Genomic DNA, 13,028 nt, shown 5'->3' with positions numbered 1-13,028 from the left:
GGGAATCAAATCTGTGGCTCTTTTTTCCCCCTCTGCAGTTGAACCAGGTTAGTCCTGCTTTCTTTGCTGGTGCTTCCACGCTGTGTGTGGCATGACCTAGGAATGCTTTAGGAGGACAGATTAAAAAAACCTTAAAGATAGGTTCCAGGCTCAGTTTCTCTCTATGGCAAAGCCCAGTTGTGTATGTACACAGTGGAAGAGGGGAAGAAGAGGAATCAAGGTGGACCAGTGGCCGTGTTCTGGTGTCCAAAGCGTGTGCCTGGGGGCTGAGGACAAGGGCCAGGAGGGTACCAGGGCTTTGCACCAAGCCAGGGCAGCTCCTGTGCATGTAGCAGTGCTGCTCCTCCAGCAGCAGCCTGTTACTGGTGGGAGTGCAGCAGTGTGCCAGTGAGAGGCACGTGGTGTGAAAGCATGGCCAGGTGTGTGAGTAGAGTTTAGCAGTGTTATATTAGTATGGTGATTTTATTATAGTTAAAATAATAGCAGCTTGTTGTGGTTTTGGTATCCCTCCACTGTTTTAATGGAGGTAAAGCCTTTGCAGTTCTGCTTCTTGTGTTTGGCAGGGAAATCCCCGTTGAGGACTGCTGGTAACGTGTCCATGTTCTCTTTGTACAGTTGCTGGTGAGAAGAGGGTGCCAGTGATGCCCGGCTCGCCCGTGGAAGTGAAGATACAGACCAGGTCCTCTCCTCCCAACATGCCACCACTGCCCCCCGTCAACCCCGGCGGCCCCCGGCCCGTCTCCTTCACCCCAACTGCACGTAAGCCCCCAGTAAATCACTTTGCCACGGGACTGACCCAGCGAGGAGGAGCTCTGCTTGTGCCAGCATCTGGCAGGGCTCCCTGTTTGCCAGGCTGCTGGCCAGCACAGTGAGCTCTGGCAGTGCTGCACAGCTGGGAGCGAGGGCTGGGGCTTTCCTGCTGCCTATGTAGGACGTACCATGGGGTCTGTAGTACCCCCCTGCCCTCTCCTGCTTGTCCCAGTGCTGTCACAGTCTGTTCAAGTCCCTCTCCGTGCAGGTGCAGATGTGATTTCTGCAATAACCTCCTTAAGAAATGGAAGGCTTTTATCAGGTTGGCTTCAAAGAAGCCGGGAGCTGAGCTTTGTGCTGTATCTGGCAGAGTTAATTCCCGCTCTGCTGTATCTCGCTTTGCAGACAGCGTTTCTGCAGCCGAGATTAGAAAGTTTTCCTCTCTTAATTTCACAGCCTTGGAAATTCCTCGCTGTCCGTCCAAGTTCTCTGTTCTCCATCTTTGCTCCATAACCTCTCCCGTTCAGCTGCAGGGCACTGCTCAGAGGCAGCTCCCCAGGTGGGATGGGTGTTCAGCCCAACCTCGCAGGAAGAACGCAGGGCTCGTGCTTTTTCCTTTTAGAAAACATTTAAGCCATCATCTTAAAATCTCATCATCTAATGGCATTATTCCACAGTTTTCCACTGTTTTACTTCACAGTCAAGCGTGGAATTACCTTACCCTACTCATGGCTCGTGGACATCTCATTCTCTCCTCACCTTTATTCCCATGCTGAGGTCCCCTGGCTGTGTGTGTATTGCTCTGCTACCCACAGCAGCGTCTGGGGCATCTCCGTTTCATCTTGGCAGGGGATTTCACAGCTCTACCATTCAGCCTCTTTCGGGACACCAGCTAATGCACTGAGAGATGCTGGCAGCAGTGCTAATCACTGGGTTATCCCGCCAGACACGTTATCCCCGGCTTTATACACGGAGGGTTTTTTAATGGCTCTCGTTTTGCTAAGGCAGAAAAAGACCATTAGCAAAGTGATAGAAATTAATTTTTCCAATAAGGCTGCTTGGCACACTGTTAAGGTCCAAGTCACCTCAGTCTGCCTGGCCCAGCTGACTTCACTGCCTCTTTGCAGTAGAGTGAGAGCTGTGAGCTGCGGTGAAGTTTACTCATGCTTTTCACTTCTCAGCTGTGCCCAGAGGCAATGGTCAGGGCCACCCTGTGCATGGCCTGCCCTGTGAAGGGCTGGAAACACAAGGATAGCCTTGGACAGTTCGGTACCTAATGCAGAACTTAGTGGTGTAGCCCTCGAGGATGATTTTCCTATTCCTGCTCACCCTGTGCTCCCCTGCAGCCCCTGCTCCTTCCTGCCCACACACAGCAGCCTTCACTCCCCTTCTTCCCTTGCTAAGAACAAGAGGAAAGAAACAGGGAATGGGGCAGAGCTCCTTGGCTGCAGCCTCTGAAGAGCACGAGGCTGTACAGCACTGTTCTGCTTGGGGTGGCTTTACCCCTCTTTATTACATGCTTACTACAGAACCAATGCTCTCCATGAGTACTTGCCATTGCCTTTCAACTGAGCTCAATACTTGCTGCTATGCTAGGTACTGCTGATCTCTGCAGGACACCTCTGTTCCTTTCCTGGCCTGGGGAAGTGTGGCCAGGAGGTTCTCTGGTTGCACTGACCCAGAGCAGAAGGCACCAACCCATTCTGCCTTTGCAGCTCTTTCCTCAGTCTTTACTTTCATTTCATCATTGCTCTCTGCACAAAGGAACGCATCTTTGTTATGCCTCAGAGAACCCTTTTGCCCTGGTTAGTCTCTTCACCCTTATCTTTCCTTTGGATCTCAACTGACTGTGCTTCCTCTTTCCGTGCTCACCCCCCAGCTCCAGGTGTGTGGAGCCTTTATGCCTCGCTGTGCCCAGGGTGGTTTAACTGCTCCAATGCCTCCGTACCTTTCTCTGAAAAACCCTCCCCGTGTGCTTCTTTGGAAGAGCCAAGGAGAAATCCTGGGGAAGCTGCAGTGGGAATGTTTGGCAGGCTGCATTTCTCTGAGGTCAGCACACACCTTCCCATGCCTGTGGCAGCTCTGCTGGGAGGGCCTTTGGGGGCTTCCCTCCCCCCCCCCCCCCCCAATATGTGCTGGCTGCCCCCAGCTCAGGCTGTCAGGGCCTACCCATGGCCTCGGGCACCTGCAGGGATGGGCACCCACAGCTCTGGGCAGCAGTGCCGGCGCTACACCCCTCTGGGTAAACAGTTTTTTGACCTAAATCTCCTTTGTTTTAGTTTAAAGCCGTTCCCCCCTCGTCCTGTCACTATTTGCCTATGTAGAGAGTTGCTCCCCTCCTTTTTATGAACTCCCTTCAGGTACAGGAAGGCCACAGTGAGGCCTCCCCAGCGCTGTCTGTTCCAGGCCAGCAGCCCCGGCTCCCTCAGCCTGTCTCCACAGGAGAGGTGCACTGTTCAGCTCTGGGCTTTTAAGGCCAGCCCTGTGCATCAGCTACAGCTGTATTTACCACGGTGTATTTTTCGCCTCCAACATTCTGGGTTTATCTGAAGTTTGGGCCTCCCATGCACAGCTGCTCTCACCATTTCCCAGACACGACTTCAGATTGCACAACAGCATTGAAGGGATGTCAACAATTTATTCTAATCCCTTGCGGGCTTCCCGAGCTGCAGTCAGTTTCATCACACTTTCTGCTGAGAGGAGGCACGGTCACAGATGGGACTGGGTTGGACAAACACCCGCGTCTGCCAAACTCCCTTCAGCTCCGTGGGGAGTACGGTCACGCTGCAGGCAGGACGCAGCCCTCAGGGCCGTGCCCATCTCATGCCATAACGCTTTTGTCTCCCCCCTGCAGTGCCCAACGGGATGAACCATTCCCCCCCAACGCTCAACGGGGCACCGTCCCCACCCCAGCGCTTTGGCAACGGCCCGGCCTCCTCCTCCTCTTCCTCACTGACCAACCAGCAGCTCCCGGCCACGTGCGGTGCGCGGCAGCTCAGCAAGCTGAAACGCTTCCTCACCACCCTGCAGCAGTTTGGCAATGACATCTCTCCGGAGATCGGGGAGAAGGTGCGGACCCTGGTCCTGGCCCTGGTGGTAAGCTGCTCCCTGGGAAGCCCAGGGGACGTTTCTTTTTGCAAAAGCATTGTAGTGATGGGATCCCAGCAGCCGACACGTGCCCCCATTGCACAATATCATGGGCCTTTGCAAGCAGAGCTGTTGGCTAAGCACAGCTCGTATTGTTTGTGCTTTCTGGTAAACTCACTGGCTTTTTTTTTTTTCGTCAGTGCATTTCAGAAGCAGTCTGTCCCATTGCACTGACGTGAGCCCAGGTGCAGCTGAGCTTATGGAAACCCAGAGGGCTTGGGACTATGCTTTGCTGTAGGAGCTGCAGGCCTGGTGCTCTTTGCCTTCCTCACTAGAAGCCATGGGCAGTGCTATGCTTCCTGGTCTGTTCCTGTGAACGCAGCTCCCAGCAACTCCCAGGAGCCTGTGCTTTTCTGCCAGGGAAGCATTCTCTTCTTTGCACCCCTAAGCCCGGAGCAGAAGGGATGTGTGATTTCTGATGAGGTGATGGTGCTTCCATGCCCAAGCACCTCTGCAAATACAGACCAGTGGCTTTGGGTGCTGTTTTGTAAAGGGCATCTTGCAGGGAGCTGTGGGCCTTGCGTGCTGGGCCACCATCCTGTTTGCTGCAGCTCTGCAGGTGCTACATGCACAACTTGCTGGGGGGGGAGAGAGGGTGATGGAGAGCTGTGGGGGTGCTCTCTGTGTCTGTTTCTTTTTGAAAGAAATCCATTTCTAAGCCTTAAGTATGTAGAGGGTGTCTCAATGCTTCAGGCACTTCATCTGATAGGCAGTGCTGAGCACAGGGTGCATTTAGTGGGCTATTTCCCTCCTGCATACCGCAGCACAGCCCCACTAGCACTGCCGAGGCCTGGGGAAGATAGGAAGCCTGGCAGTGCAGCACGAGGCCTCAGTGCTTTGCCTGCACCTACAAGAAGTGCGTGGCTGGGCAAACTGTCACTAAGCTGCATTCATTTTTATGGCAGTCTGACAGTGCAGTAGCAGGAAGGGGATTGGTAAATGACACTTTTTGCATCTTCTGTGCTTGGGCTTGCAAGAGCTGGGGTTGCTGCTTGTGGTGCACGCAGTTCACACGCGGCCTCCTGCCTCTCTGCATCTAAGGAGAGCTGAAAACATCCTTCAGAAAAGAAATGAACAGGGCTTGCAGGATTGGATCCAGTACTTGCAGTGGTACGAGTTGACTGGTAGGAATGCTGCACAGCCCTGCGCACGCCCAGCCAAGGTCCTGGAGCACAGCCCTGTGCCACCTGCCCAGCTGCCACCTGGTGCACGGCCCAGCACAGCTCTGAGCTGATCTCTGCTTCTTGGCAGCTTTGCTCAGAGGCTGAGCATGCAGCAAATGCAGCTGGGCCATGGGCAGCCTGAAGTACTGCTGCTGCTCCCCAGGTTGGCTTGGACAGAGCATACACAAATCTGTTCGCAGCCTCAGGGTTCTTCACAGGGCTTAAGCAGTGGGCACCGAGTGCTGCTGCTGAAGCAGGTGGGCTGTATTTCCATGGGTGTGAGGCAGTACATTAGTTTACCCACTAGCAAAGGAAATTACAAACTGTTCAAGCTCTTCTGCTCATCACTGTCCCCCCCCGATGGCAGTTGTGGCTGCAGGGAAGAACTTTGTGTATGCAGGTTGTTTCAGGTAGCACCCAACCTGGAGGCACCAGTGTGGGAGCAGCAGGCTGCTGGTGACTTCGTGGATGGTGGATAGGTTGGGTGAGCTGAGCTGAAAGGGAGGGAAGGAGCAGCTGGAGCTGCTGCCCGCCTTGGGCAACCTGGCTGGGCTGCAGGAAGTGCCAGCTGGGCCTGCTGCCCCCCGCTCTGGTGCTGGCAATGCCCACAGCCCCCCCTGCCTGGTGCAGTCGTTCTGCTCCATTGGCCTGAGTCTGTTTGGCTGTGTGAGGCAGGATCCGATGTGAGCGTTGTCAGTCCTGTTGTGGCAGATGCAGTCTCCTTTCTAGTTCTGTTTGTTTTGAGCCATTTTCCAAGCATCTAAAAATAAGAACAAATGGTCATTTCTTTTCTTAATTCTTTTCCCAGAACTCAACAGTGACGATTGAGGAATTTCACTGCAAGCTGCAAGAGGCGACGAACTTCCCCCTGCGGCCCTTTGTGATCCCCTTCCTGAAGGTGACAGGAGCTGGTGGGGCTGGCTGGCTGTGCTGTGCAGGGCTGTGCTGCTTGGCAGTGTGTCCCTGCTGGGGAAGCTCTCATTACAAGCACCAGAACTATTCTATCCAAGACAGACTGCGCAGACCGTGGCCATTGCCACGTGCTGCTGGCTCGCAGAAAGCTGCCTTTGTAATGAGAGCCACGTATGTCTGCTTGTGTGTTAGGGATAAATGAGACAAACCAATCTCCATTCTGCAGTTTGAAAATGTTGGGATCTAGAGTGTTTGAGGTGTTGGCTTATAGAGTGCGTCTGGGGCAGCGAGATGCTGGAAGCACAGAGTGCTTCCCACAGTGCTTCTGTGTGTACCAGCCCCAGGCCATCCCCAGCCCCTGAGAAAACACAGGTAGGTCTGCCCGGTGCAGACATGACAAGCTGGGAAATGCTGAGCAGGGCCCCAGGCTCGAGCTGTTAATGCTGTCTGAGCAAACCTGCTCGTGCCCATGCAGGCTGCGTGAAGCAGAGCCGTGCATGTTTTCCAGGCCAACCTCCCTCTGCTCCAGAGAGAGCTGCTGCACTGCGCCCGGGCTGCCAAGCAGACACCATCCCAGTACCTGGCCCAGCATGAGCACATCCTTCTCAACACCACCTCCTCCCCAGCCGACTCCTCGGAGCTGCTCATTGAGGTCAACGGGAACGGCAAGAGGCACAGCCCTGACAGGTAAGGGAGCCTTTGCCACACTGTTCCCGGAGCTGTGTTTTTGGACAGCAGTGAAGGTGAATTAAAACTTTGAACAGTGTTGTGGGCCAAGCATAGGATCTTGGCACTCCTTACAGCTATTGGTGAGACACTGCTGTCTGTCCATGGCCGTAACTCCTGCTCATAGCACTGATATTTTGGCTGCAGACCCTCTCCTTGTTTGGGATCAGGTCGCCCAAGTGCCTGAGCCAGGAAGGCGACAGGCAGAGGCGCTGTCAGCACTGGGAAGGACACAGTTTTGTTTTCGCTGCCTTTATTCCAAGTAAAAGTCATTACGTAATTATGTGGAGCACACTTCAAATTTATAGAAGCTGTGAAATCTTAATTTGGTTGTGCTCAGAAAGATGAATCACAACACTTGTGCGTTGTGAACTCCTTTTAGCAAGGTCGTTCCGTGGATTTGTTCACAAGTCCATCGTGGTTGTTTCAGCTCCCTCCTTCTGCCCCTCCGGTAAAAACATTCTGCTGCTTCAGTTTCTCCATGTTTCCCTTCCTGTGCCTGTTCATGCAGCACTAACAAATCCCTGTCTCTCGGTGTGGTTACAGAAGGGATGATAACAGCTTCGAGAGGGAGCCGCTGCCGACGGAGCCGCCGGCCAAGCGTGTGTGCACCATCAGCCCTGCGCCCCGGCACAGCCCAGCACTCAGCATCCCAATGCTGAACCCCGGCGGGCAGTTCCACCCCACCCCACCACCCCTCCAGCACTACACCCTGGAAGACATCGCCACCTCCCATCTGTACAGAGACCCCGGCAAGATGCTGGAGCACAGGGAGATCCGGGACAGGCACGGCGGGCTCGGTGAGCAGCTCTGCAGGGCTTTGGGTTGTAATTCTAGGCGTGTCCCCTAAGAAAGTTGAGGGATTTTGCAGACAAGTCAGAGAAAACATCAAACAGTGAAAAGTTAAAAGCAGGAAGACTGAGGGAGAGGCAGAGCTGCTCTGTGTGTATGAGGCTGCGGCCACCGGGGGTGAGGAGCAAGCAGGACCTGGTGTTGGTGCTGACCGTGGCCAAGCCAGCATGCAGAGATAAAGGCTGTGGAAATAAGAAGAAATTAACTTTTCTGAGATGACTGATGTGGGACATCTGTGGTGTGTGGGGAGAGCAGTGGGTGACCTCTCCTCTCTGCTGATGCTGGTAGGGGTGTGTGGAAGCAACTGCCTTGTTTCCAGCGGGGCACCCTGAGTCACAGCTTGGAGCCCCTTTGGCTTTACTGTAGGGAACTGCCCGCTGAGCAAGCCAGGTCCAGGCCTGCAAGGGGATTGTAGCACTTCTGAGGGGGTGACACAAGTAAGGATCAGAGCACCCGTATGCAATTAGCCCTGTAAGCCACATCTTGGAGATGTGTCTTAAAATTACAGCTATACCTGGTTAGAAATCCTGTTCTGTTGTTGCTTCGGGGCCGAGTTCCCTCTGCAGCACTGAAAGCATTTGCTCCATCTCATCCCTCCTCCCGCTGTGGTCTGTTGCAGGTTTGAATGGAGGTTACCAGGATGAGTTGGTGGACCACCGCCTGACAGAGAGGGAGTGGGCTGACGAGTGGAAGCACCTCGATCATGTAAGGAGGTGGGAGGTGTGGGAAGCTCTGTGGGACACAGCAACCCACTGCTCGCCTGCTCCAATTAGTGATTTTCTTCTTGTTGGTATGATACCTTATCCAGGCTTTCCAAGCAGTTGGACAGGCTGCCACAAGTAGGTCAACAGTAGGGCAGAGTAGGAGCAGGAGCAGTTTCCTGGTATTTTTCCTCTGCCTGTGCCCACTGGAAGCCAAAACCAGTTTGGACCAAGCGTCTGGTGCTGGAGAGCTGCTCCTGCCGGCTCTCAGAACAACCTGCACAGGTCAGAGTAACGTGCACAGGTCTTCCAGCAGCTACCTAGGCCAGCACTGTGCCAACAAGCATGCAGATGTGTCATGTGCAGCACTTGTATGGAGCTTACAGATTAAAAAAAGAACAATGCTGGGGTTGGTTGAAGGCTTTTTCTCCTGGGTTGCCAGCCCTTATGGGGCATGGTTGGGTATGGCCAGGCTTGGTACTTCTGGCACACTTTCTATAGAGCCTGTTTTTTCTGTGCTGATCCAAGCACGTCTCTGGATTGCTTCCCCTAAAGAGATCGGATTGAAACTCAGCTTTGAAACGCAGAGGGGCCCTATGCTTACTTATGCCCTAAAGCTGGTGCTTCGTGTAGGTGGGTATGGAGCAGAATGCCCCATAGGTGAACATTTTAAGTTGGAGTGCTGGTGGCAGGACCAGTTCTTCTAGGTTGGACAGAGGGATGTCATAAAAAGTCATAAAGATGTCCCCACTGCCATGTGGGACACAGCCAACAGCGCGGGCACTCTGATCCCGTGGGAGAGCAGTTTATTCTCGCTCCACCTTGAGCAGTGTGGCCACATCTGTTGGTGACCAAACCAGACACAAACCAGACACCTCTCAGGAGGTGGTAACACCCACAGCATTGCTGCATGGATGGCCGTGGGACCCAGTGGTGTTTGTTTGCATACTGTTGAGATACCGTGCTCAGATCCTTTAGCTGTGGGTTTCCCTCACTGGGACAGCCCCTGGGGCACCCGGTGAGCAGAGGCAGCAGAACTGACCGCCTCCCTCCCTCCAGGCTCTGAACTGCATCATGGAGATGGTGGAGAAGACCCGGCGCTCCATGGCCGTGCTGCGGCGCTGCCAGGAGGCCGACCGTGAGGAGCTCAACTACTGGAAGAGGCGGTGCAGTGAGGCTGAGCCCCGCAAGGCAGGGGGGGAGTTGGGCACAGCCCGGCACAGCCCCGGCAGCTCCGACTCCATCGGCAGCGGTGAGCGGTGCTGGGCGGTACGGGTTGGAGGCTGCATGAGAAAAAGGGTGTTATCTAAGAATGGGTCTTTGAGTAATAGGTGTCTGATTTATAGCAAAGCTGGGTTAGGCACAAGGAGTACAATAGAAATGGATCACAGTGTGGTTTGGGTTGGAAGGGACCTTAAAGGACTTTTACATAGCTCCGCCCCCTGCCATGGGCTGGGTTGCCCCCCAGATCGAGCTGCCCACAGTCCCCTCCATGCCAGCACTGGGCACCTCCAGGCACCCACAGCTCCAGGCAGCAGTGCCAGTGCCTCACTGCCCTCATCACGAGCAATGTCTTCCTTGTATCCAATTTAAATCAGCTCTCATTTGGTTTCAAACCATTGCCCCTCAGTCTTGATACTCCAGGCCCTGATTAAGGGTCTTTCTCCATCGCTCTCCTAAGTCCCCTTTATATGAGGAAAGTGAAGGTTCCTCAGTCCTGGATGAGCCCCACCGCTGTGCCCTATACTGGTGTTTCTTTCATACCTGTGGTGGGCAATGATTCCTTCCAGCACAGTGGTTGACTGCTGGCTCGGAAACTCTTCAGACTGATGATGAGTCATTAAATAGAACATACTGGAAAGATGAGCTTGACTTTACGCAATGAAATGACAGGGAGAAAGCTGTTAGTTGCTTTGGATGATGATTCTTCTGTCATCGTGGCAGTTATAAGCATTACCATACAGGTGGAAAGTTGTCCTCATGCCTCAGTTTGAGAGCACGTAGTTCTCACTGAAACCCAAATCAATTCTGACCTTGAGGGCTTAAATGCATACAGTTCTTAAAGCTCAGAGTCCCAGTCTGACCAACCCGATGGAGCTGTTGGAGTCTCTGCTCATCACAGGGGGGGGACCAGACAGCATTTAAAGGTCCCTCCCCAGCTCTAACAATTCAGTGATAAATATTTAACTTGTTTGGATTAATCCATAAAGTGAATCCTCCTGCACATCAAAAAGGCCCCCAGGTTAGGGTCTGGCTCAGGTTTAGCTGTGTTTGGATGAGTTTTGGAAGTTTTCAGACAGCAAGAACGAGCATTTCTTGTGAAACAATAGCACGGAGCCACGCAGCAGGAACTGAAATAGAATTTGTTATTGGGCATTTGCTGTGTGCAGCCTTAAAACCTAATTTATCCTGAGGGTTTTACCTCAGTTTGATTTCTGCACAGAAGCAACAGCTGAGACGGTGTGTATTGAACCCAGAGTGGGAGAGAGCGTGGAAGTGGAAGGGAGAACAAACTGAAGTCAGAAGTCCTGGCATAGCTCAGCCCTTGGCTGCTGTGGGAATCCCATGCAGAGCTGAAGGGATCAATGGCTTTTATGGGGGCGGTGTTGGGGTCAGCACACAGCGTTTGGTGGTGTGTCTGCATCTCCAGTTGTTGCAGAGTATACCGGGAGATGGGAATGGGTTATACTGCATCATAAATGATGCAGGGCACTAATTGAGGGCTGTGATTTATCATCTGAGTGTCTGATGAACGGCCCCAACTGGAGGAACCCTCTGCTGTGAGTCGTGTCCCGTTAACCCTCCCTGCCTCACTCTTCTTCCAACAGATTCACTGCGGGAGTTCAGCAGCAGGTCGGGGCCGGGCTACGTCACTGAGGAGATATGGAAGAAAGCAGGTGAGCACTGCTGGGAGCCCTGGCTGTGGGATTGCCCGGGGTGAGCCCTGGTGCTGCAGTGCGGTGACTGGAGCAGCCCAGCTGCAGGACAGCCCCAGGCTGTACCCTGCATGGCCTTGGCACAGGCTGTGCTCCCCCTGCACGGTGCCGGTGGTGCACCCGTGGCCAAGCCGTGCTCAGGAGCTGTGAGAGCGGTGCCAACCGTGTCCCCCATCCCTGTGTTGAGTGGGGACACGCAGCCGCAGGGTCTGGGCAGGCTGGTGAGGCTGAGCTTCCCTTCCAGAAGAAGCCGTGAACGAGGTGAAGCGCCAGGCCATGTCGGAGGTGCAGAAGGCCGTGGCAGAGGCAGAGCAGAAGGCGTTTGAGATGATCGCCTCCGAGAGGGCGCGCATGGAGCAGACCATCGCCGACGCCAAGCGTCAGGCCACCGAGGATGCTTTCCTGGTGATCAACGAGCAGGAGGAGTCCACGGAGGTACGGCGCCGGGCGGGCCCACGAGTCCCAAGGCCCGGGTCCTGTCCCGCAGTGCCTGGGTGTCCCCTGCCTTGCTTTCTTCCCTTTTAAAAGCCCTGGGAGTGCAGTGGTGGTGTGAGGGCACCGTCTGCAGGATGTGGGGCAGCTGCAGGGATTTCTGCAGAGAGAAAAGGGTGTTGGTGGGGCGGCTTAACATCCCGCTCAGACATGTGCTGCTTCGGAGTACCGATGTGTGCAGATAAGGAAGTGCTGTCTGTGGGCTTTAGGACAGTGCAGGGCAGCAAACAGATTGTGTGAGAGGTTGGAATTGCCATCGCTCGGTGGCTGCGCTGTGCCTGTGGTGCTGCTGAGCAGCAGTGGGTGTGTGTTGTCCGGGACTTCGCTCTTCGGGCTCATGCCGCACACGTGTGTGCCTGGCTGCCTTCTGGGATCTGCCTCTGCAGGGCTTTTGCTCCTCCAACCCCATAGGGTCCAGGGGAAGTGTGCATGAGGCAGCAGTCCCTGTACCGCGCTGCTCTTTGGCTGGGAATGCATTCCGTTTGGTTTTGGAGGTCTCAGTGGGGCTGAGCAGGAGCTGATCGGGTAATTCCTGCTCTGTGATGTCAGGGCCACGTGTGGCTGGCTCAGTGGGATCACTGCTCTGCACAAATGCTTCGGCCTTTGCACAATTCTGCTCAGCAACACTGAGAAGGGAGCGGGGAATTGTGTCACCCCGGGCCACGCGGGCAGCCAGTATAGTTCTGTCCTCCCTTGGGATGCTCTGGGAAGCTCTGATCCCCACACGTGGCAGCAGCCCTGTGGACATGGGGTGCTGTTACAGACGTGTGTGTGCTCTGGTACTTTCCCATGAAACTGCTGAAGGATGAACCAGTGCAGCAACCAGCAGACAGACAGTGGGAGCGGGTGGAATTGCTCAGGGAGGGATGAGGTGAGCAGTGGTTTTCTGTAGGGGAATCTCGGGGGAGAATCCCCTCCTGCCTCCATCCCTCGCCCTGTGCTGCTGCACAGAGCAGTGGGAGCTGAGCGGTGCCCTGGGACCTGATAGCATCCCTGATTGAGCCTCACAGCACCGGGTGCTCCTTTCTGGGGGCTTTACAAGCTGGCATGCATCCTGGCACACTGTGTGACCTCGGGAGCGTGATTTAACAGCAGTGGTTGAAATGTAAGCAGCTTAAAGCAGTGACGCAGCTTTCCTAGCGCTGCTGTGGGCTCGGTGCTGGCAGCCTGCAGGTTGTCCCGGTGCAGCCCCATGTGTTGCCTGCCCTGCCTGCAGCACTGAGTGATGGTGGCAGCTGCACTCGCCCTCTGGGTGGGCGTTCACCATCACATGAGCCCAGCTGCAGCCCGGCCGCTCCCCCACTCCCTTGAAGCAGCTGTGGCTGCAGCTCCAGCATTGGCCCCGTGCT

The 13,028-nt window shown here is 54.7% G+C and overlaps 1 protein-coding gene across 4 annotated transcripts in view; it reads left to right on the top strand.

The window, feature by feature from the left end:
* Positions 1–13,028, top strand: part of CBFA2T2 (CBFA2/RUNX1 partner transcriptional co-repressor 2) — a 51,435-nt gene that overhangs the window by 36,102 nt on the left and 2,305 nt on the right. For all 4 annotated transcript variants that reach the window (NM_001011689.2, XM_046902818.1, XM_046902820.1 and 1 more), the window contains 9 exon segments: positions 616–759; positions 3,605–3,846; positions 5,869–5,958; positions 6,481–6,659; positions 7,245–7,498; positions 8,170–8,255; positions 9,311–9,503; positions 11,080–11,148; positions 11,432–11,622. In NM_001011689.2, coding sequence (NP_001011689.2) covers positions 616–759; positions 3,605–3,846; positions 5,869–5,958; positions 6,481–6,659; positions 7,245–7,498; positions 8,170–8,255; positions 9,311–9,503; positions 11,080–11,148; positions 11,432–11,622 — 1,448 coding nt within the window.

The sequence above is a fragment of the Gallus gallus genome, chromosome 20 (assembly GCF_016699485.2).
Source record: "Gallus gallus isolate bGalGal1 chromosome 20, bGalGal1.mat.broiler.GRCg7b, whole genome shotgun sequence".
NCBI classification, from domain to species: domain Eukaryota; kingdom Metazoa; phylum Chordata; class Aves; order Galliformes; family Phasianidae; genus Gallus; species Gallus gallus.
Note: the sequence above shows the minus strand (reverse complement) of the source record. Positions and strands in the feature narration are given on the sequence as shown.